Source organism: Phyllostomus hastatus, unplaced genomic scaffold, assembly GCF_019186645.2.
Source record: "Phyllostomus hastatus isolate PE091 unplaced genomic scaffold, TTU_PhHast_1.1 phas_scaffold_55, whole genome shotgun sequence".
Classification (NCBI taxonomy): domain Eukaryota; kingdom Metazoa; phylum Chordata; class Mammalia; order Chiroptera; family Phyllostomidae; genus Phyllostomus; species Phyllostomus hastatus.
The window spans coordinates 12,193,940-12,216,121 of record NW_025334035.1 but is presented as its reverse complement, the minus strand read 5'-3'; the positions used below and the strand labels follow the sequence as shown (position 1 = coordinate 12,216,121).

At 43.8% G+C, this 22,182-nt stretch overlaps 1 protein-coding gene and 1 pseudogene across 3 annotated transcripts; both read left to right on the top strand.

Moving 5' to 3' along the window:
• The first annotated feature begins 863 nt into the window (after positions 1–863).
• Positions 864–1,674, top strand: LOC123809127 (annotated as a pseudogene).
• A 1,882-nt stretch (positions 1,675–3,556) lies between these two features.
• CENPV (centromere protein V) lies at positions 3,557–14,836 on the top strand. 3 transcript variants are annotated; one of them, XM_045824607.1, is made up of 6 exons: positions 3,557–4,109; positions 6,502–6,600; positions 8,071–8,140; positions 13,235–13,349; positions 13,558–13,627; positions 14,220–14,438. In XM_045824607.1, exons 1-6 carry the CDS (start codon positions 3,727–3,729, stop codon positions 14,374–14,376), a joined length of 894 nt encoding a protein of 297 aa, XP_045680563.1. In that variant the 5' UTR covers positions 3,557–3,726; the 3' UTR covers positions 14,377–14,438. The 3 variants fall into 3 exon arrangements, with proteins under 3 accessions (XP_045680563.1, XP_045680565.1, XP_045680564.1); XM_045824609.1 differs by lacking the exon at positions 14,220–14,438 and adding an exon at positions 14,453–14,836 and having other exon boundaries at positions 3,560–4,109; XM_045824608.1 differs by lacking the exons at positions 13,558–13,627; positions 14,220–14,438 and adding an exon at positions 14,453–14,836 and having other exon boundaries at positions 3,563–4,109.
• The last annotated feature ends 7,346 nt before the right edge of the window (positions 14,837–22,182 follow it).

The following is a 22,182-nucleotide window of genomic DNA, read 5'->3' as shown; positions in this document are numbered from 1 at the left end:
AACTGTTAGCCATGGAAACGAAGCCATCTTAGAGGGCCAGCCGTTTGCCACCTCATATGACCGTGGTCTCAGTGACATCGCAGTGAAATTGCATGAGAGACCCCAAGCAAGAACTGTCCAGCCAAGTTCTTCCTTGGCTGGACAGTTCTTCCTTCTTTCCTGTCACACAAGATCTTGAGGAAAATAAAATGGTTGATTGAAAAAAGTCATAGCACCCTTATTATAATAGTCCAAAACTGAAAACACTCTGTCCTTTGACAATAAAAAGAATAAATAAAATGTACTATATTCATATACTGAAATACTACACATCAATGAAAATAAATGAACCATAGGTACATGAACAACATGGATGAAACTCACAGACCTGACACTGACTAAAGTCATACGCAAGAGTACATATTGTATACGTGCATTTATATGAAGTTCAAATCATGGTGGTGAAGCAAGAGTGGGCATCCATGCGGAGGACTGACTGGGAGGAGGACGAAGGACCCATTTATGATGCTAGAAATGTTCTGTTTTGATCTGGGTGGTGGTTGTGAAGTTGTGCATATATGTAAAAACACTTCAGTCTATGTAAGGTTCAGCCTGATTTGGAAATGGAAAACATGAATTAGAATTTTATCTTAAAGGTATTATACTGTTAAATTGGCTTGAAGTGAAGAAAACAGCTGAATCAAGTTATTGCACACCCCAAACCCAAGCAGGCAACTAAAAAGGTATGTGCCTGAACAGTATGATTCTAGGAATTAAGTTGACCTGATTCCATCAAATAGTAACTAGAGTAATATGAAAAATATTAGTTGGTCTAATTCTGAGGAGGAGTGAAAGAATGAAAAAAAAATTAAAGGAATAGGCGCATGGGCAAAAGAGAGCTGGTACAGGCGGCGGGTTAGGGGGAGTGGAGAGGGGCTTGCCTCGGCCAGGCTGGCACGAGCTATTTGAGACAAAATTCAGAACTCCAGGGCAGACAGTGAGTGGAATGACATCTTATACAAAAAATAGGGCATCTTGCCCACAAAGGAAAGTTTAAATGAACTGGAAAAGGAGGCAGAAGAGGAAGAGCAACGAGCCCTTCAGCAGTCAGTTGTGAAAACGATGACACGACTTTGGAAGAACTGGAGGATAGTAAAGACAAATTTAATGAGGAAGACCAAGGAACTATTGAAATGTACAGGCAGCAGAGACTGGCTGAATGGAAAGCAACTGAAGTGAAGGACAAATCTGGAAAAGTTTTGCAGATTTCAGGAAAGGATTGTGTTCAGGAAGTTACCAAAGCTGGAGAGGGCTTGAGTGTGATCTTGAACCTTTACAAAACAAGGGATTCCCGTCTGTGCGCTGATCGATCAGAATGCCAGTGGACTTGCCAGGAAGTTTCCTGAGGTCAAATCTATCAAAGCCATTTCAACAACCAATATACCCAATTATCCTGGTAGAAATCTCCCCACAATATTTGTTTAACTTGAAGGTGATATCAGGCTCAATTTATTGGACCTCTGGTGTTTGCTGGCACGAACCTGACAATAGATAGGTTGGAATGGGAATTATCTGAGTATAGAGCAATCAAGACAGACATGCAGGAAAACCCTAAGACACCAAATGAAGACATATTTCTGTCCTTGGTGTGGTGCTCATACCATGAGGAAGGGCAGTGATTCAGAGAACAACTAAGGTGGTGGCCACAGTAACATTTTTTCCCCCTAAAGATTTATTATTTATTGATTAATTTTAGAAAGTGAGAGGAAGGGGGGAGAGGGAGGGAGAGAGAGAGAGAGACATCAATTTGTTGTTCCACTTATTTATGCATTGATTGGTTAATGCTTGTACATGCTTTGGGGGTTGGAACCTCCAACCTTCGCATTATGGGGGTCATACTCTAACGAACTCAGTTACTTGGCCAGAGCCTGAACTTTCCCTTTCTCCCTCCCTCCCTCTTCCTTCCTTCCTCCCTCCCCTCCCCTCCCCCCTCCCCTCCCCTCCCCTCCCCTCCCCTCCCCTTCCCTCTCTCTCTTCCTAGGTTTTATTTATTTATTTTTAGAGAGAGGGGAAGTGAGGGAGATGGAGAGGGAGAGCTGACAGGGAACCTTAACTCGAAACCCAGGCATGGATTACCCTGACCAGGAATCCAACCTGTGACCTTTCTCTTTGCCAGACTAGGCACAACCAATAGCCATAGGAGTCAGGGCTAAGCTTTCTTGATGTGATAAATCATCTGAATTTTTTAACAAAGGAAAATGTAGGAATGAATTCTTTGGTTTTAGCCTTTTATAATTATGTTTCAAATCTCATAGATCTCAGAAATAATCATTGCTGTGAGTCCTATTACATTTCTTGGAACTCTTTTTTTTCTCTTTTAATATTTTTTTCATTTTCATTTTATTTTTTGTTGTTTTCAGTTATTTATTTTTGTTTTTCTCTTTGCTCTTCTTTAAACCTCTCTTTTTAAATTTAAAACATTTCCTTTAGAAAAAGCTATTGGCATGGCAAAAACAAAAATTAAAGGAATGAAGTTAGGAATATTAAATTAGAGGGTCTGAGAAGTATGGTTGATATCAAGCAGGCTGCTTTGTAGAAGTTAATATCTGATTCCATACTTTACGGAAATGCACAGGACTTAGAAGGACAAAGATAATCTTGAAGAACAAATCTGGACAACTCTGATTTCATGACTGAGTAATTAAGAAAGCAATTAAGACAGCTTATCTAGAAAATTCTTAGAGAACACCATATAAAACCCTAATGGATACAGCTAAAGCTATAATTAGAGGAAAATTTATAGTTATTAATATTTTATTACTAAAACACTGAAAATAAATGAATTATGTATTTAATTCAGTAAACTATTAAACTAAAGATAAACACAATAAGGAAGAAAGTTGAAATTAAATAGAAAACAAAAAAGGAGAGTGAGTTAGAGAAAATGTTATTTCTTTGAATATATGAATAAAATATCTAGGTTTCATCACTGGTTCTTGTGATTTTTGGCTTCAAACTTTGGTGTTGTGTTCAATAAAACCATAATCATGTAATTTGGTCAGGGTTTCATTCGTTCATTAATTCTAAAAAACCTGTTGTCCATGGTAAACAGTTTTTTTTTTTAGAATTAATAAATTGTAAAACACACGCACACACAGAGTTTTCATGTAAAGTGGGAAAGGCGAAGTTTAAGAACTGTGGTTTCGGCTGCTCTTTGTCCAGCAGGTAGCCGGTGCCAGGCCATTTACACACACTAGCTCATTTCAGGCGCACGCTGGCTCTAGATTAAGTACTGTCCTCGTCTTGGAGTCGAAGTTACTGCAGGTTCCCCACTGGGATGTGGCTATGAATTCAGGGTTGACCCACGACCCCTTAGGTCAGGAAGGAAAGAAGCAGCCCTCTGGATTCAGAGGCGGAGGCACCTCTGCTGGTGCAAACAGGTTCTGGGTGTCGGGAACCGAGCCTGAAGCGCGGTCTTGTTCGGCCTGCATGTTGCAGCTGGCAGGTGCAGGCCCGGAGGCAGGCCAGCAGGCAGGCCAGCAGGCGAGCTGAGACTCCGTTTAGTACGCAGCCGGTGGGGAGGAGCCAGGTGAGGCAGGCCAGGGACAAAGACCGAAGCTGGAGGCCAGGGCCGGGGCTGGCGGGCGCAGCGCCCCCTGGGCGTGTAGGTTGGTCTGCGGGTAAGGGCGCGCGCGGGGCAGCGGGGACGCGCGGGCGGTGAGGCCTAAACGCGGGGCTGCGGGAGCCATGCGGCAGACAAGGAGGAATGCGTCCTCTGAGCCACGCGGGCAGAAGAGGCCTGGGGCCTCAAGGGCTCCCGCCGCCGCTGCCTCGACTCCCGGTGCCACCCGCGCACGGCGTCCCGCGGGCCAAGCGGAGAGCAGGAGCCTGGCGGCGACTTGGAAGTCGTCGGCGAAGCAGCGGCCGAGGCAGTCGCTGCTGGCCCAGGAGGCGGATCCGGGGGAGCCGGAGCCTGCGCTGCTGCCGCCGCCCCCGCCCCCGACCCCGGTGACTCCGACATCCTCAGGGGCCACGTTGGACCTGGGCGACCAGAGGGAGCGCTGGGAGACGTTCCAGAAGCGGCAGAAGCTCACCTTTGAGGGTGCCGCTAAGCTTCTGCTGGACACCTTGTGAGTGCTACTGGGCCGGGCGCGGGGGAGCCTGGGCCACGCTGACAACCTCAGCCGGGGAATCGGGTAGTGGGCCTGCCGTGCGCCTCTGCCTACTTGCGGGTTTGGGGCAGATTTTAGGTTCTGTGTTTTACCCGTGATGTGATCGCTTCGCTTTCCCCGGTGGCACCAGGCTCGTTCCTAATTGTAGCGGCCTTGCCTGGAGTAGGGGCTTCTCATCGGGAAAGGTTGGGGTGCCGCCTTGGATCTTGTACAGGGTCTCAGCGGCGCCCTAGGACACGAAGGGTGTTTCCCTGGACAGCCATCGCATCTCTTGCCTTGGCGGTCAAAGGGTGCTCGGGTCTTTCCTAGTGAAAAGAAGATAAATGCCACGTCTTTCCTCATACCTGAGTTGCTTTTTATATTTACACAGGTGTTTTTGGAAGGTGTGGGAGGGAAAAGGTATGGGGATGAGAAAAGCTTAATAGAAGTTTTGAATCAACTGGGATGCGAGATCCCATTTTTGTTCCAGGCGCTCGCTGGGAGGGAGCGGGGCGGCGGGGAGGGGTTGCTGCATCCCGGATTAGAACGCGCACAAAGAGGTGCTGGAATTCAGGAGCGTGGCGGGGTCTCTAAGGTGGGGGAGCCTCTCTGTTGTCCACCACAGATGCTCCTGGGCGGCGCACTCTCCCTGCGCTCCCACAGCTTTGATACTGCAGGAAAACACCTCCAGCTCCTTAGGTGGCCAAAGGAGGGTTACAGAGTGTCCATGGTGTTGGGAAGGGGCTATTAATATTATCTTTGGCAAGGTCGGCCTTGTTTTCTCCAAATGTGATAGCATATAGATCCCTGCTCTGGAGAACAGCTGTGCTACAGAGAAATATTTTAGCTCCCTAATAATATCTCTCAGTGTCGATTATTTTATGAATTGGAAAGAACAATTGAAACCCTAGAGGAAACAAGAACAACCTAGCAATTGCCTAACAACTTGAGGATTACCAATTGAATAAAAATGCTCCTTGTCTTTGTTCCAGAAGAAATTCTCTTAGTGAGAATTGCTCCTCAGAGACACACTGTTTGGGTTTTTGTGTACTTCACTTTTTATCACTTTGGACTATAGACTGAATATTTTTTACCTATAAGAAACCGAAACTCACCATCATTTTTAATGTTACCACATGCTGTGATGTTTTAAGTTTTTACAGGAAGCATTAGTTGTATGTGCAGAAAAAATTTACGTCAAATTAATTGATTCAGCTTGTAAAGAAACATGATAAAGCATTCAGTCTTTAAATTTTTAAAAAAGATTATAACTGATATACATTATCTTAGTTTCAGGTGTACAACATAGCGATTTGACGTTTGTACGCCTTATGACCCAAGTCCAGTAATTGTCACCACACAGGGTTATGGGTTCTTGTGGACTGTATTCCCCGTGCAGCAGCTTCGTAAATCCCAGTTATAAAATAACTGGAAGTTTGTACCTCTCTATCCCCCTCACCTTTTTACCCATTCCCCCATGTAGTCTTAATAACCAAATAAATGCAGATTAAAACCACGGCAAGCTGTTTTTCCTATAATTATTACTTGAAAGGTAGAGTGAAATGCTTTCTCATTGATGACTGATAAGAGTGTCTAGCTGTTTTGGAAAGCATTTTGATGATATTTATCAAATCTTAGTCATGTTCATTTAAGGGCTTGCTTATATATAGTAAGTTTTAAAAGGATTAAAGTTGTATGTCGTGTGTATGTTTACCTCTGCAAAAAATAATGTATATGTGAAATACTGGAGGGGAATATAGCAAAATTGTAAGGGCCGTTGTAACTTTCTCAGAAGGCTTTTGTCTGAACCCTCAGACTTGGTTGGGTCTCCGTGTCTTTCTTTTTTATTGCGGCCTGACCACCTTTATCACAATCATTTGAATATTATTTGGGTAATTTGTTTGATGGCTACCTAAGGCCCTCAAGGCCAGGAACCATGCCTGCTGTATGTCGGTTACTGCTCTTTTCAGTGCAGTACACTTGGTTTGTAAAAATTTTTAGTAAATATTTGACATATAAATAAAAATGTTTGAGTGGTGGGATTAGAATTCCCACTAGTGCTCCCACCCTGCCTTGTCCCAGATTTTTGGAATGCTCTCTTTTGCCATTTAACATGTAAGGCATGGAACTCATGCGAGTTCTCGTATAAGCCGAAAGCTCATGGACAAAGAAGGCACCGAAACCTTTCTTTTATGAATTCACACACAGTTCCTCCTCAAAAGCAGGGGCATCTGTTGTCATGTGGAGAAGAGTTTTGTCCATCTTGCTGCTTTCTTTCCACAACAGAAGAGAGAAGAAGCACGCACTGCGCAGTGGGGACCTGCTGGAGTCTTCAGGAATTCTTACCCTTCTGATGTTCTGTTTTATGTAGTGAGTACCAGGGCCTGGTGAAACACACAGGAGGCTGCCACTGTGGAGCAGTTCGCTTTGAAGTCTGGGCCTCGGCAGACTTACACATCTTTGATTGCAAGTGAGTGTTTTCTCTTCCCAAGCTAGTGGAAAAGAACTTCAACATCAGCTGGGGGTTGGGGTATAGATGAATCAACATACAGCTGGTAATTGTTGGGGTCAGGTGATGGGTATTTAAGGGCTCATTGTTCTATTCTTTCTCCTGTAGCATATACTAGAAGTTTTAATAGTAACATTTTTTTAAAAAGATGGAGGCTAAAAATAACTGAATCTATTTTGTGTGTGCATGAGAGACATGGGGAGAGAGCTCATTTCCAGGTGACACAGAGCAGGGTCCTATGGCTTGTGCCAGGGAGGGTCACCCCTTAGACAGCTTTGCTGGTGGGTGAGGGAGCGGTTAGCTGGAGGTCAGTCAGTCTGGGCACTGAGTGAAACGCCTTGGGCAGTCTTCAGTGTAGGGGGGATAAGGATGGTAAATGAATGGGTGTGTGCACCTGGAGCTCTCCATTCTCTAGGCCTTCTCACTCTATCCTCCAGGTGAGGCAGACAGCACTTCTAGGCTCTGGGGAGGGGGGCCTGCTTTTTAGCACCTGCCCTGGCATTGTGACAGAACCAGGACTACAGGTTCTGGCCTCTGTACCTCTTGCCCCTAGCTGGTACCTGAATTATGTATGAAAAATACACCATTGAATTACTCAAATGGGGAACTGACCAGGCTACTAAGAGTGGAGTCCAGATTGGAGAAGCACCATGGATTCTTTTTATTCTACAAAGAGAGGGAGGGAGAGAAACATTAATGTGAGAGAGAAACATTGCTCAGTTGCCTCTTGTATGTGCCTTGACCAGGGACCAAACTGGCAACCCAGGCATGTACCTTGACTTGGAATTGAACTAAAAACCTTTTAGTTTGTGGGACGATGCCCAGCAGAGCCACACTGGCCAGGACAGCACCATGGATTCTATACAAGAGGATTAGAGGATCCTCTAGATAGAAGATTCTGTACTAAATTAGAATTTTTTTGAAGGTGGACTGAAAAGAGGTGGTTTAGATTGAATTCCAAAGATGGCGATTCCCAGGACCTGTTTTCCTTGGAGCTAGGCTCTCTGTGCTGTGTGGATGAGGAGAGAGGGAGACAGAGCCTTCCTTGTCCACCTGTGGTGTGGCTGCCCTAGAGGTATCAGGCTGTGCTGTGCTGGATATAGGTGTCTTTAGAACGCAGTGGGTTCCTTCACTGCAGTGAGCCAGGGGCAGGCAGGGCGGGGTGGGGGTCAGGGTGGGTGAGGCAGAAAGGTGGCACTCTTGGCCCTGGTTTTCCAAAGTTGCATGTCTCAACTGCCTGCTGTGAGACCTGTGGCAGAGACCCCAGGTGGCCCATGCATCTGCCTGAGCTCCCCCTTCACTGGATAGTGTTGAAAGGAGCTTCACTTCTGGGGTCAGCAGGCTCTCAAAGCCGATCAGGTTGGGCCCCTCGGGCACTCAGAGGGTGCAAATGGCTGTTCACAACCTGGGACTTGCTCTGTCTTTCTGTAGCTGCAGTGTTTGCAAGAAGAAGCAAAATAGACACTTCATTGTTCCTGCTTCTCGCTTCAAGCTCCTGAAGGTTAGTGCTAAGAGCAGGGTTGAAGATGCAGAGCCCATGGGTGAGTCCCCCACCGACAGCACACCCCCTGGAGTGCAGCGGGAAAGGAGCACAGCAGGGCCGCTCTGGGGCTTTAATTTTCTTGGACACCAGGTGTCATGTTTATTTTTAAAAGGTTGTATTATTTTTTCCTTTATATTTTGGATGCCTATTTGATATTACTGAGGAAATATTTTCAAATAAGTAAGATCACCCAAACCCTATCAATCAAAGGTAACCACTGCTAACATTTTGATGTATAGCCCTGACTGGTGTGGCTCATGCCTGGGTTGTGGGTTTGGTCCCCAGTCAGGGCGTCTGGAGGAGGCAGCTGGTTGATGTATTGCTCACACATCAGTGTTTCTCTCCCTCTCTTTCTCCCTCCCTTCCCCTCTCTCTAAAACTAAATAGATAAAATCTTTAAAAAGAAAAGAAATAACATTAAAAATATTTTGTTGTATATCTTTGTGCATTATTTTCTACACAGATAAATACATCTATATATTTTTTTATCAAAGTAGGATTTTACCTTTCTTTTTGTTTTATAATTGGCTTTAGCATTTTCCAATGAAAAATATATTTTAAACTTTATTATTGTGGGAAATTTTTTGTGCTCGGTACAATGTTTGGAAGGTACAAAAGGCCATATATACAGTGAAAAGTCTTCCCTCCACTGTTCAGTCTCTTCCTCCCCCACTGTGTCCGAGTTTACCCACCCCACTGTTCCTGTGTTCCCACCATGTTTCGTTATATGGATCTACCATAAACGAATCTCAGTATTTGAACTTAGAGGTTAAGTGCTATTTTTTCCCAATCATAAACAACACTGTGGTGAATCTTCCTGTGTATAAATTTTTGATAATTTAGAAAATATTTTTTTAGGCTCAGTTCTCTTAAAAATAAAATCTGTGGTCCAGCAGTAGGCACTCTTTTAGAAGGGCTTTGGCACACCGTTGCTAACATGAGGCGGGGCTTTCATTCCATCCTTGGTTCCCCTTGGTTGCCCCCATTGTGGTCTGACATATCTGTGCTTTGGGGTAATCATCTGCTTCCACGTTTGTCTCCTTTACTAGACTGTGAGGGTCTCCAAACACCATCATTTGTCGGGTCTGCACAGCTCCTGACCTCATAGGCTTGACATTAAGGAGATACTCAGTGTCTTTCAGGAAAGACTAAGTGAATGCATGTGTGAGTAATGGTCTTTCTTAGGTAGTGAGAGACTTAATCCCAGATACTTTGGGCTGATTTGTCTTCTATTCCTTTAAAAAACTTTTAAATAAAAATGGAAAAAAATATTGCTTTTAGAGAGAAAGAGAAAGGGAGAGAGGGAGACAGGGAGAGAGAGGGAGAGATTAATTTGTTGTTTCATTTATTTATGCTCTCCTGGTGATTCTTATATGTTTCCTGACCAGGGATCAAACTTGCAACATTGGCACATTGGGACGATGCTCTAACCAACTGAGCTACCTGGCCAGGGCCTGTGTCCTATTCTTTATCAGTTCCTTGATCCTCCATATGACAGTTAGGGGAGGTGGGACAGGCAGGCAGCATGCCTGTCTCATCTTTCCCATAAGCCCAGAGGACCGCCAGTGTGCTCTCCTGAGATGCCTGCTGGAGGCTGTGGCCCCAGTTCACCTTTGCTCCCGAGCACCCAGGACAGATGGTTTCTGGACACCACCAAGTGCAGCCTTGGACTCTAGGGTCTTGGAATTGATATTTTTTTCCTTATTTTTTCTTTATGGTCCTGCTTATCAATGTATTTTTTTGTGCTTTAGAGCAATATTCTCATTTTTGGCTCCAGTCTGTTGAAGGAGCAAGTTTCAGCTGTTTATTTGTTTTTATTCATTTATTTTAATTGAGATATAGTTGACATACAACATTTATATTAGTTTCAGATATACAGTATAATGATTCATGATATATAGTTATATATTTATATATATTTTACACTTCGTTTTAAAAACAAATATATATTTATATATTGTACTTATATATTGTATATAAACAAAATATACATATTATATATACTTTGTACAAATATATATAGTACTTAGTTTTTAAAAAAACATATATATTTGTTGTTTTTTTTTAAGTAAGTATAAAACTTATTCATACAACAGGTATTTATAGGACACCTACTGTGTGCCAGGCACTGTTCCACTGAAGCTCAGCAATTAACAGGACAGACAAGGCCCTTCTTAGAGTTTACATTCTATAGCAGGGAGGCAGAAAAAAACGAATAAGAAAAAATCCAGTAGTGCTGTATAGGGAGTTAAAGGACAGCAACATGCTAGAAGATTGCCAGGTGGCTGGTGTAGACCAGTCAGGAAGGTCCTCTGGTGTTCTGATCAGAATGGTGAAGATGGGTCCATGTGCAGGAATGCCCCAGCCAAGGGGAACACAGTGTGGAAGGTGTGAGGAGCACAGACTCAGTGTCTGAGGAACTGACCCACGGCTGGTGGGGTGGAGGTGATGGAGGAGACTAGAGCAAGTTGGAGAGAGGCAGGAGCAGACAAGAAAGTAGATTTTATTTTTTCTGTAGTGTGAAGCTTGTGGAGGTATTCAGCAGGGCCATGAGGAGCCTGCATCAGTGTTTTCAAAGCTCTCTTTGGCTGCCGTGTGGAGAATGGGCTGTAAGGAGGTGAATGCAGAGATGGGGACAGCTTGGGGTGAGAAGTGATGGTAGCTTGGAACAGGATGGCGGTCGTGGAGATGGAAAGAACATAGAGGATTGGAGCTATGCTTTGAATAGGTAACTGGACAAATGTGTTACAGCTGTGGTTTTCAGACCTAATGTGTACACAGTCCCTGTTGAAAACAGACAGCTGAGCCCCACCCCTGGTCCTGTGGGTCTTGGGACAGGGTGGGGGGATAAGAATTTACATTTCTTACATGTTCAGGTGATGCTGCTGGCTGGAAGACCCCACTCTGAGAGCCACTGTTCTAGAAAAACACTGACTAGAACTCTGAAGGGTTGGGTGTGCAGATGAGGAGGACAGAGGAGTCAGTCACAGCCACAGTGTTGGGCCTAAGCGACCAGGTGAATAGAGATACCAGACCCTGTGGGAGACACAGGTGGGGGTGCTGGAATGAAGAGCTCTGTTTTGAGAAAGTTCAGTTGAAGAGGCCTATTGGACATTTATACAGAGAGGGGAAATGGGCAGCTGTGCTAAAGCCTGGGTTTGTGGAGAGAGATCAGAGCAGGAGCTTTGGTTTGGTGGCTGTTGCCTTGTTGATGGAGTATAGAGCCAGACTAGTCAGCTGGGCAGAGATGTAGCCAGAGGGCAGGAGCTGAGGACAGAGCCCTGGGGCAGGCCAGCAGTCAGAGAGAGCCCTGAGAGGAGGAAAAAACAGGAGAGTGTGGTGTCCTCGGGGAGGTGTTCCAAAATGGATGGAGTGGCATTGAGAGGTCATGTTAGGAAGAATAAGAATACAATGGTCAAGAGATGTGACTGTTACATTTGTCATCATGGTGGACAGTGGTGATTTCTGATTTGGCACAAAGACATGACCAGAGACATTGAGAACATAGCAATTGGATGATGACAGGCCAGGCATTTTAGTGAGGAGCAGGAGGCTGTGGTCAGGTTGGTGGACACACAGAATAACCAGGGAATGAGGGTCTGAACATCACTGGGTGACCTCCAGTAACAAAAGAGGTAAAGCAGGGTGTGAGGCAGCTCCCAGTTCCTCTCAGTAATTTCTTGGGGCAAAGTGCATGCTCAGAAAACTCTGGATAGTTCCAGACCAATTGGCAATTGTTCTTTGCTGCTTCTCTGTGGTGAAGTGGCTATGGGGTGAGACCAGGCCCCTTGGGGAGCTCTGTTTCTGGAAGGTACAAGGCTCCAAGGGAGTTCTGGTGGCAGGGAGGAGGAATGCAAAGGCCTGCAGCCCAACCACTCACACACACACACACACACACACACCAGCATGTGTGCCCTTTTTAATTTTATTTTTTATTTTATTTATTTTCCTCTTTTTGTGTATCTTAAAAAAATAGAAATGGTTTTATACAATACAAATGGTTTTATGCTTTGCTTTTTCACTTAACTTTGTAACCTTGTAGATTATTCCATATTAGTATTTGTAAATAGAACTACCACATTCTTTTCAAAAGTTGCAGAATATTCCATTTTATGAGTGCCCATAATTGCTTTAACTAATCTTCTATTGATGGACATTTTCAATTTTTCCAATCTTAAGCCTTTACAAACAGTACTGTAATATCTGTATACATGTGACATTGGATACATATGGAATTTTAAATGAAAGATAAATTTCTAGAAGTGGAGTTGCTGTGTTAAAGGATATGTTCATTTAAAGTTTTGGCAGATACCAGATTTCACCAGTTTATATTCCCACAGCTGATACACAAGAGTGCATGTTTCTCCTCATATGCCTCAGTGCTGGGTTAAACAACATTTTTATTTTTGTTCCCCTGGCCATGAAACTGAAAAGTATCTCATTGCAGTTTATGAGTGTAGACATCATTTCACAGGTTAAAGGCCATTTGTTTTTTCTTTTCACTATTTGGTCACATCCTTTCCCCAATTTCCCATTTGTTATTATCTATTTAGGAAATTAGCCCTCTGTCTGTGATGTCTGGCAAATATTCTTTTCTTAATTTGTCTTTTGTAGATGAATTCAAATACAGTTAACAGTTTTCTTAAGACCTTGAGCAGTGCTGTGTGTGGACAGGGAGAGCCAGCCCTTAGCGCAGCCCCTAGGGAGCAGACGTTTCTCTGCCTGCCACTAACAGGGCACTCTGTCTTCCCATGGGCCAGAGAAGGCACGAAGCTGAGTTGCTCTGTGTGCAACTGACCCAAGAAAAGGTGTGAGCTGCCACTTCTCTGGTCCGGGACCCACCTGCACTGATGCATCTCCAGGCCGTGTGGGCAGTTACCTGCCCCAGAGAAGCCTCTAGTCTCTGGGAGATTGGATATGTCCTCATTGTCCTGAGAGCCCTACAGAAGGGATTCCCAACCCACTGAGCCTTTTAAAAGATATATTTTTTAAATGACCCCCCCAAAAAAATCTCTTTGTAAAGAGTGCACCCGTCTGTCTGTTTCCCTTCAGGGAGCCGAGAGCATAACCACGTACACGTTCAATACCCACAAGGCGCAGCACACCTTCTGTAAGAGGTGTGGTGTGCAGAGTTTCTACACACCCCGCTCCAACCCTGGTGGCTTCGGTGAGTGCGGGCCTCGGCCATAGCCCAGGGGTACACAGTCGCCTGGGGTCGCCCTGGGTGGGCATGCTGCTGAGAAAGGTGGGCACTGGCACCCTTGGCTGGCCTCCTGCTTGGTGAGGCTTTTCCACATGCATGTTTTGGATGAACAGAGCTCTTTGGTGGAGCCTTTTTGAAACAATGGGATGTAAGACTGGCTCTGGTCATTCAGGTACCAGCCAGATCCTGATTCTCATTACTGGTGCTGCCAGCACTGTATGCCACCTGGCCGACATTGAGAGGTAGGAAAGAATGGCGAGAGGGTGGGCTGGTGGAAAGGGGGAGGGAATTTTAACAACAGTGGCTAAAGGGATAAAGAAAGTAAAAATGAGGAGCACTGATAATGCCATTAAAAATTTTTGGTTAGTTCACAACACAAACAGGAGAACTCCCCACCACAAGTCCCTCTTCAAGTCTGACTTGGATCTGGAGGGAGAGAACAATCTTTAAACATTTGTTCAGAATGAAGCCAACTGCAGGGCAAATTGAGTGGAAAGCAGCATTGAGAACGCTCCTGAGGCATCTTAGACCCTGTATAGAGCCCCTCCAGAGCTATGCTGGGACAGCTGTGGTCATGACCTTCCTGTGGCAGGCAGTCCCACATCACCCTTGTCTTTCTGGCCCATTTCTTTAGTAGCCCCTGTGTGTTCCTCATGTGTCACACAGAAACTCCTTTTCACCTCCCTTGAGGCACAGGAAAAGCTTTTGGAAAATGTCATGTCCTATACTGATGTGAGGTATTTAAGGCTTAGAGAGTTACCTGTTTTAGCCCTGGAAAAGGCCTGTCAGTCCAAGATCGCTGTAGGCTATCTTTCTACTCTTCTGTGCTCTCAGCTTGGTGCTGACTGAAGTCTGGCCTTGGCCACCCCTTGGCTCAGGAAGCCCACTCCCCAGCCAGGAGATGAGGATGATAAGCCCCGAGGCTGACATTGTAAACTCCAGTATATCATTCGGAAAGCCTCCTGTGCAATACAGCTATGTCTGCAGGTGAGGACTGACCCAGACCCAGTACAGCACCTGGTCTCACGCATCCTGGGGACCCCTTTCTCTGTGCCACTTCCCTCCAGGAATTGCCCCACACTGCCTGGATGAGGGCACCGTGCGGAGTGTGGTCATTGAGGAGTTCAACGGCAGTGAGTGGGAGAAGGCCATGAAGGAGCACAAGACCATCAAGAACATGTCCAAAGAGTGATCTCCTGCTTTCTCTCTGAAAAGGAGGGTGATTGGGGCCAGCAGTTTGCTGTCCCCTCTGCTCTTGGTGGTGCCGTGAACCTGGCTGACCCTGGATGCGGCTGTGCTGAGCTCTGCCCCTTGCTCCAGCTACCAGTTTCTTTAGGCAGCTCTCTGTCCTTCGTCAGCTCAGATCTTGATGCAGGCTAGTTAACATCTTTCTTTCCTTTCCCAACTTTTGTGTGATCTTTTAGAAAAATAAATATTTTAATATTAAAGCAGTTACTATGATTTATCATTTTTTTTTTTGCACTTTGATTTTGCTTCTGAGGCCAATCAATAGCAGATGTTTACTGAGTAAGGTGCTTCAGCCAAATTGGGAGGGGAAGATAAGCCAGTGGACAGTTATTGGGAGTGTGAGAACGTGGGTGACGATGAAGCCTTGTGAACTGTAAAGATATACCACAAGCTCCAGGGCTTCAGAGGAGGGAGCAGGCTGGTTACAGAAGATGTGGGGAGTGGGAATGGTGTGATTTAAGTCTTAACGTAAATCAGCTTCCAATTATTTTAAGTTGTGGTAAAATACATCTAACATAAAATGTTCCATCTTTATCATTTTTAAGTGTACTTTTTTTAGTAGTAGTAAGTACATTCACACTGTTGTGCAACCAATTTCCAGAACTCATCTTCTAAAATTAACCCCTGTGCCCATTAAACAACACATTTTGAGTGTATATTTTTAAAGGAAGCCAGATTTAGCAAGGGAGAAGGAACTGTGAATAGGTAGGGGCACATGCTAATGCCAGGCTGAACTGGGTACTTGTGAGGGGAAGACTAAAAGAGATCAGAAAATATGTTGAGGGGCTTCCAGCCAAGATGGAGGCATAGCTAGACATGCTGTGCCTCTTCCCACAACCAAGATAGGGACAACAACAATTTAGGAATAGAATAACAACCAGAACTGAAAGAAAATTGAACTGTATAGAAGTTGACAACCAAGGAGTTAAAATAGACACATTCGTCCAGACCAGTAGGAGGGGCAGAATTGGGCAGCTGGGTGCAGAGAGGTCTCGAGGCACAAAAAGCATTGGGACCAGGCCCATAAGACCGCAGTGGGCAGACCCTGGGTGTGCAAGCAGTGGCCAACAAACCCCGGCCAAGGGGTGACAACCAGCAGACCCAGTGAGGCAGCAATTGTGAAGCAAGGCACTGCGCACAACCCAGGATCCCAGTGCTGGGAAATAGAGCCTTGGGACACTTATCGAAAACACCTGTGGGGGTTTGCAGCACAGGGAGAGACTCCCAGCCTCACAGGAGAGGTCGCTGGAAAGACCCATGGGGTGCACAAGCCCACCCACACGGGATCAGCACTAGCAAGGTCCAGTTTGCTTGGGGGAAGTGGCAGAAGGGACTGAAGTCCACAGAGAACCGAGCAAGCGCCATTGTTCCCTCTCAGACCCCGCCCCTACATACAGCATCACAACCCAGCTACTGGGTTGCCCCGCCCTGGTGAACACCTAAGGCTCTGCCCCTCATACATAACAGGCATGACCAGACCAAAGGGGGAAAAAAAAAGAGAGAGAGAGAGAGGGAGATGGAGATGGTTGAAACAGAAAAAGAAATGAAAGCCCAAGAACCGATTCTTTTAAGTGACCGAGAGATAGCCAACCTATCAGATGCACAGTTCAAAGCACTGGTGATCAGGATGCTCACAGAATTGGTTGATTTTGTTTGCAAATTAGATGAAAAAAATGAAGGCTACACTAAGTGAAATGAAGAAAAATGCACAGGGAACCAAGAGTGATGGAATGAAAGCTGGGTCTCACATCAATGGAGTGGACCAGAAGGAAGAAAAAAACATACAATCAGAAAAGAATGAAGAAATAAGAATTCAAAAAAATGAGGAGAGACTTAGGAACCTCCAGGACATCTTTAAATGTTCCAACATCTGAATTATAGGGGTACCAGGAGGAGAAGAGGAAGAGCAACAAGTGGAAAACTTATTTGAACAAATAATAAAGGAGAACTTCCCAAGTCTGGCAAAGGAAACAGACTTCCAGGAAGTCCAGGAAGCTCAGACAGTCCCAAAGAAGTTGGACCCAAAGAGGAACATACCAAGGCACATCATAATTACATTACCCAAGATTAAAATGAAGGAGAGAATCCTAGAAGCAGCAAGAGATAAGGAGAGAGTCACCTACAAAGGAGTTCCCATCAGACTGTCAGCTGATTTCTCAAAAGAGACCTTGCAGGCAAGAAGGGGCTGGAAAGAAGTATTCCAGGTCATGGAAGGTAAGGACCTACATCTAAGATTGCTCTATCCAGCAAAGCTTTCATTTAGAATGGAAGGGCAGAAAAAGTGCTTCTCAGATAAGGTCAAGTTAAAGGAGTTCATCATCACCAAGCCCTTATTATATGATATGTTAAAGGGACTTATCTAAGAAAAAGAGGATAAAAAACACATACAGTAAAATGACAGCAAACTCACAATTATTAACAACCACACCTAAAACAAAAACAAAAACAAACTAAGCAAACAAGTAGAACAGGAACAGAACCACAGAAATGGAGATCACATGGGGGGTTAGCAACATGGGAGTGGGAGGAGGAGAGGGGGAAAAGTTACAGAGAATAAGTAGCATAGATGGTAGGTAGAAAATAGACAGGGGGCAGGCAAGAATAGTGTGGGAAATGTAGAAGCTAAAGAACTTAATGACACATGGACATAAACTAAAGGTGGGGAATGTGGGTGGGAGGGGGTGTGCAGGGTGGAGGGGAGTGAAGAGGGGGAAATGGGACAACGAATAGCATCGTCAATAAAATATATTAAAAAAAAAACCACTGCTAAGTTGCCCTCAGAGTGTATACCAGCTTCTAAAATACCTATTAGCCCTCCTGGTGCCCTCACCCACACGTGATGTTTTTAATCTTTTTAATTATGACCAAGCTGTTGAGCAAAACATTTCATTTTTTAAGTTTCCATTTTTCTGATTACCTGTGAGATTAAGCATCATTTTATGTTTTGGGGCCATTTTTATTTCCTGTCCTGTCAGTTGCTTGATCATGTCCTTTGCCAATTTTTCTTTGGGGCTATTTTTCATCTACGAATTTAAAAATAGTAGTAAAAAAAGTGTTTCAGCCCTGGCTGATGTGGCTCAGTGGATTGAGCCTCGGCCTGCAAACCAAAAAGTCATGGTTTGATTTCTGGTCAGGGCACATGCCTGGGTTTTGGGCCACCAATGATGTTTCTCTCTCACATTGATGTTCTCTCCATCTCTTTTCCCCTTCCTTTCCCTCTCTCTAAAAATAAATAATATAAAATAAAGTGTTTCAGATACTATTCTTTTAAATTAATTTTTGGAGTTCCTTATGTTGCTGTTAATAAATTTTACAAACATTCTTTTTCAAACTCAGTTGTTCTAATTTTATTTATTAGAGTTTTAGATTTTGATGGGTTCAAACTTAATCGGTCATCTTTACCATTATGGTGTTCTTACTTTTTTCTGGTTTTCTTGTGATTTATGTCTTATTTGAGAATACTTTCCTTTGGAAGTGTATCAGCATATATGCCTATATTTTCTTTTACTACTTTCATAGTTTTGTATTTTCTTTTTTTTTTCCATGTAGCCCTTTAATTTACCTAGATTTATTTCCAGGTAGTTTTTAATTTTTATTTTGGTCAGTGGGAGGAAGTAGGGGTTTAGATCCCCACGCACAAAATGGAAAACCATTGCATCAACTTTTCTATTGACAAATTCAGCCCTTCCTTACAGGTTTAAAATGCTGTGTGTACTAAGTGGGGTTGTTTGTGAACTCTTCATTTGTTCTTTTAATTCATTTTTCTGTAGTTCCACAAATACCACACGATTTTTAAATCCCTCAAGCTTTATGATGTGCTTTAAAATTGCTCTGGCCAGATAGCTCAGTTGGTTAGAGTGTTGTCCAGTTAAGGTGGAATGAGTGGCCAGGAGGAAAATAAAGGAAGGGCCTTCACCATTGTAATTTAGCAAAGAACTTAATACAGGGGGTGAAAAGCAAAAGCTCACCCACTGACTCAGTAATCCTGAGTTTGGTCTGATAAGGCTTCCAGACATCCCAAACAAGCAAAACTATGATAGTGTAGGAGAGGGGAGAGTCCCTGAAAGTCCGTGTGTATCATCTTCACTAGCTGGGAAAAGGGAAACCTTGAGACTGTGTTCATCAAAGGCTGGAAGGGGGAAGGGAAGAGGGTCCACAATCCCCCAAGAAAAAACCCATAAAACAACTTTGGTTAACTGCCTGCCTCCTGTTATTTATGCAAAATGAACAAATAGACTCTAGATCAAGATAAGGATTTAGGCTAACAGACTCCTACCCATAACTACGTTTAGATAGTCACATCTCCCTGGGAAAGTAGGTACCACCTTTACCTGTCAATCAATATATAACTTTTTTACCCCCACCCTCCCAACTATATATGAAAGGACTCTCTTGGAGCTTTCTTTCCACATAGGGGGCCTCTGGCTGGGGGCCCCTGGCCACCTCTGTCACCTCTGGCCACCTGGGTGCCAGTCACCTGGCCTCTGGCTACCCTTGCTCTAGCCACCCTTGCTTTTGCTTTCCTATTTGAACTTAGCATTAATAAACTTTGCTTGCATACTAGTAGGCTCACTGGCCTGTAATTCTTTACTGAGTTGGCAAGAAGAACCAAGTTTCTGGGAATTTCTCCTGTAACATCGATACTACAAGGTTGTATTTTCCAGGTTCCATCCCAGTCAGGGCATATATGAGAATCAACAAGTGAATATATAATAAGTGCAACAACAACTCAATGTTTCTCTTTCTTACTCTCTAAAAAATCAATAAATTGTTATAGATAAAAATTTATATACATTTTAATAAAATGTATAAAAAGTTATAGAGAGTAAACCCCCCTCATTTTTTATCATTCATTTTGTGTTCCAGATGACTTAGAATTAGTGTATCAAGTGGGATATATGATCATGCTTGGGTATTGATTGAGAGCATATTGACTTTATAAATTAACTTGAGGAGAATAAATTTTTATAGTACTGAGCTTTATCATCTAGGAAAGTGGCATGTCGAACCAATTTGATTTGTTCTTTTAATGCTCCTCATTTACGTTTCATGCTGTTCTCCATACGGAAGCAGTATAAATGGTACAGTTTGTGATGACTTTGGCTGGCTTTTTTTTTTCTTGCAAATGGGATCTATTTCTGCACTTTGTTATTGGTTATTGCTGGTACAGAGGACTTTTATTTTCATGGTGTGTTAAACTTTTAACCAGCCACTCATTGAATTTCCAGTGACTTCCTAAACTAGTCTATTGAAAGTATCCCTTGACAGGAGGTCACTGGCAGAAATCGGAACAGATAATGGGCTGAGTGGAAACTCCCAGGTGGAGTCTCCTCAGCCATCCTCTCAGAGGGTGGTGTTTTCACACTTGTTTCAGAGGAAGCAAGGGTCTGTACCAGCTGTGCATCTCTGACTAAGGTTGAGTGGGCATCAGATGCCATCGATGGCAGCCTAGTGCCCTTGGAGTGAGCTGGCATCTAGGTATCAGACCAGTGGGCATCCCTCCACATGGCACCACTTTCCCTGTTGGTCTGTCAAACAAGAAGCTACCTCACACGATATTCGTGTTCATTCTCTCTTAAGGGATTTGAGGGGGTATTTGCTACACCTTTGTTTTGTATCTTCTGAATTCATAAAGGAAAGAAGCAATTCTAAAGCCTGTGCAAACTTCCCAAAGTTACTCAACTAACTATAGTTAGTAGAAACCCAAGTCCTTTCAATTGTCACTTATCTAAAGCCTTGGGCCTTGGCCCAAGGATAGTGCATGCTTTTGTGGCTGATGGGAAGCTCCAGGATGATTTATTCAATGTTCCCTGTTCTTTCTCCATCATCCCTTCCAGGACTGGGAGAACAACCTGGGTGACAGGATGCTGCAGTTGCTCCAGTCCCAGGCTAATGCATGGGTAGCAGGAGAAATAAAACTTAATTCCCAGCTCACAGGCTCGTATTAACTCTTTAAAGACAACTAGGATTCTTTCCCTTATGATCTTGTCTCTTCCGAAGTGTGAAGACCTTCCCCCAAGGTCCTCTTAAATGGACCACGTGTCTTCATCTTTTAATTATCATTGGCTTCACTTCTATGTTGCTTTTCTTTTTCAGACTGTCATCATGGGACCAGATCCCTTCAAGTGGGGAGGTGGGGCAGAGAGAAGAGCGAGAGGATGCATGCAGGGTTCGGCCGTGACCAAGACCTTAACACACTGATCAAACTAGATCTATGTTTTCATTCCCCCACCTCTTGTGGTCCCAAGAACTTAAACGTTCTGTAGTTCTTCCAGCCTGGTCAGCCTGTCTCTCTGTAAGGTTTGACTGCTTCACTTTTCACTGACTTCACACATTCCCTTTGCCCCAACTAACCTCAGACACTTTTCCCACAGAGACTGCCTGTGGTCCACAGGGTAAGCAGTGTGTCCTCCCGGAAATGATCCATTGATGTATGGGAAGAAAATGTTAGAATTTCTATTTATCCTTGTAAAATATCTTTTTTAAAATATATTTTTGGGGTGTATGCTTTATACTGTATATATTAGCACTCAGAACAAATGTATTATTGAAAAATCAAAGTCCAGAGATCATTGCTCTAGCCTGTTGATTCTCTGTCTCCCCTCAGATCCATACTACCCATCAAACATCTTTCTGTGCATCTCAGAGCTAGTTTCTGTTTCCTGAGGATGAATGCACACACATAGAATTGCAGAGCCAAGGGATATGTGCATTTTCATGATTTTTAGCACATTGATTTCCAGAAGATTATACCATCTTATGTTTCATCCATCAGTATGTATATATATATATATATATATATATATGTGTGTGTGTGTGTGTGTGTGTGTGTGTTTATTCTCTCATCTAAAGAATTATTTATAGAATTCTTTACAAATTAGATGAGTGAAAATTGTATTTTAAGTTTAATTTGTGTTTCTTTTTTTTCTTAAATATTATATTTATTTATCATTTAGAGGGAGGGGATGGGAGGGAGAAAGAAAGGGAGAAAAACATGGATTGGCTGCCTCCCGCACTCAACCAACCAGGTACCTGGCCTGCAACCCAGGCGGTGACCTTTTGGTTTGAGGGATATCACCCAACTCACTGAGCTACACTAGTCAAGGTTGACTAGTTTTTCTTTATTTATCAGTGTGTTTTACTTTCCACATTTAGTGTGTGTGTGTGAAGGCAGAGGGAGAGAGATTGCCAGAGAGAGATGGAGTCCTCTTCTAGTCCTCTGCAGCCTGACTGTCCTCAAAGCCAAACTTCTCTGAAACCCTCCCCTACCCTAGTTCAGGCACCAGCTTCACTGAAAAATGGGTTTTCATTTTTGCTTTGGGGTGTTTGCATGCCCTGGCTGCTACTGAAGTTGAATAGTTTTTCATACTTATTGGCCATTTGGATTTCCTCTTTTATGAACTTTAATCCTTAATCCATTTTAGGGGTATGTTTTCTTATCAACCTATATATGCATTTTTAGGGATATTACATCTGTTATACCTGTTGCAACATTTAGAAAGCTTGTAAAATATCTGTCTCTTTCTTTACATCTAGTGGGTTTCCAGGC

Excerpts from the sequence above, each read along its gene's own strand:
- CENPV (XM_045824607.1), top strand. The coding sequence starts at position 3,727 with ATGCGGCAGACAAGGAGGAATGCGTCCTCTGAGCCACGCGGGCAGAAG. Across the intron at positions 4,110-6,501 it reads AAGCTTCTGCTGGACACCTT|TGAGTACCAGGGCCTGGTGA; the intron begins GTGAGTGCTACT and ends TGTTTTATGTAG. Across the intron at positions 6,601-8,070 it reads TTACACATCTTTGATTGCAA|CTGCAGTGTTTGCAAGAAGA; the intron begins GTGAGTGTTTTC and ends GTCTTTCTGTAG.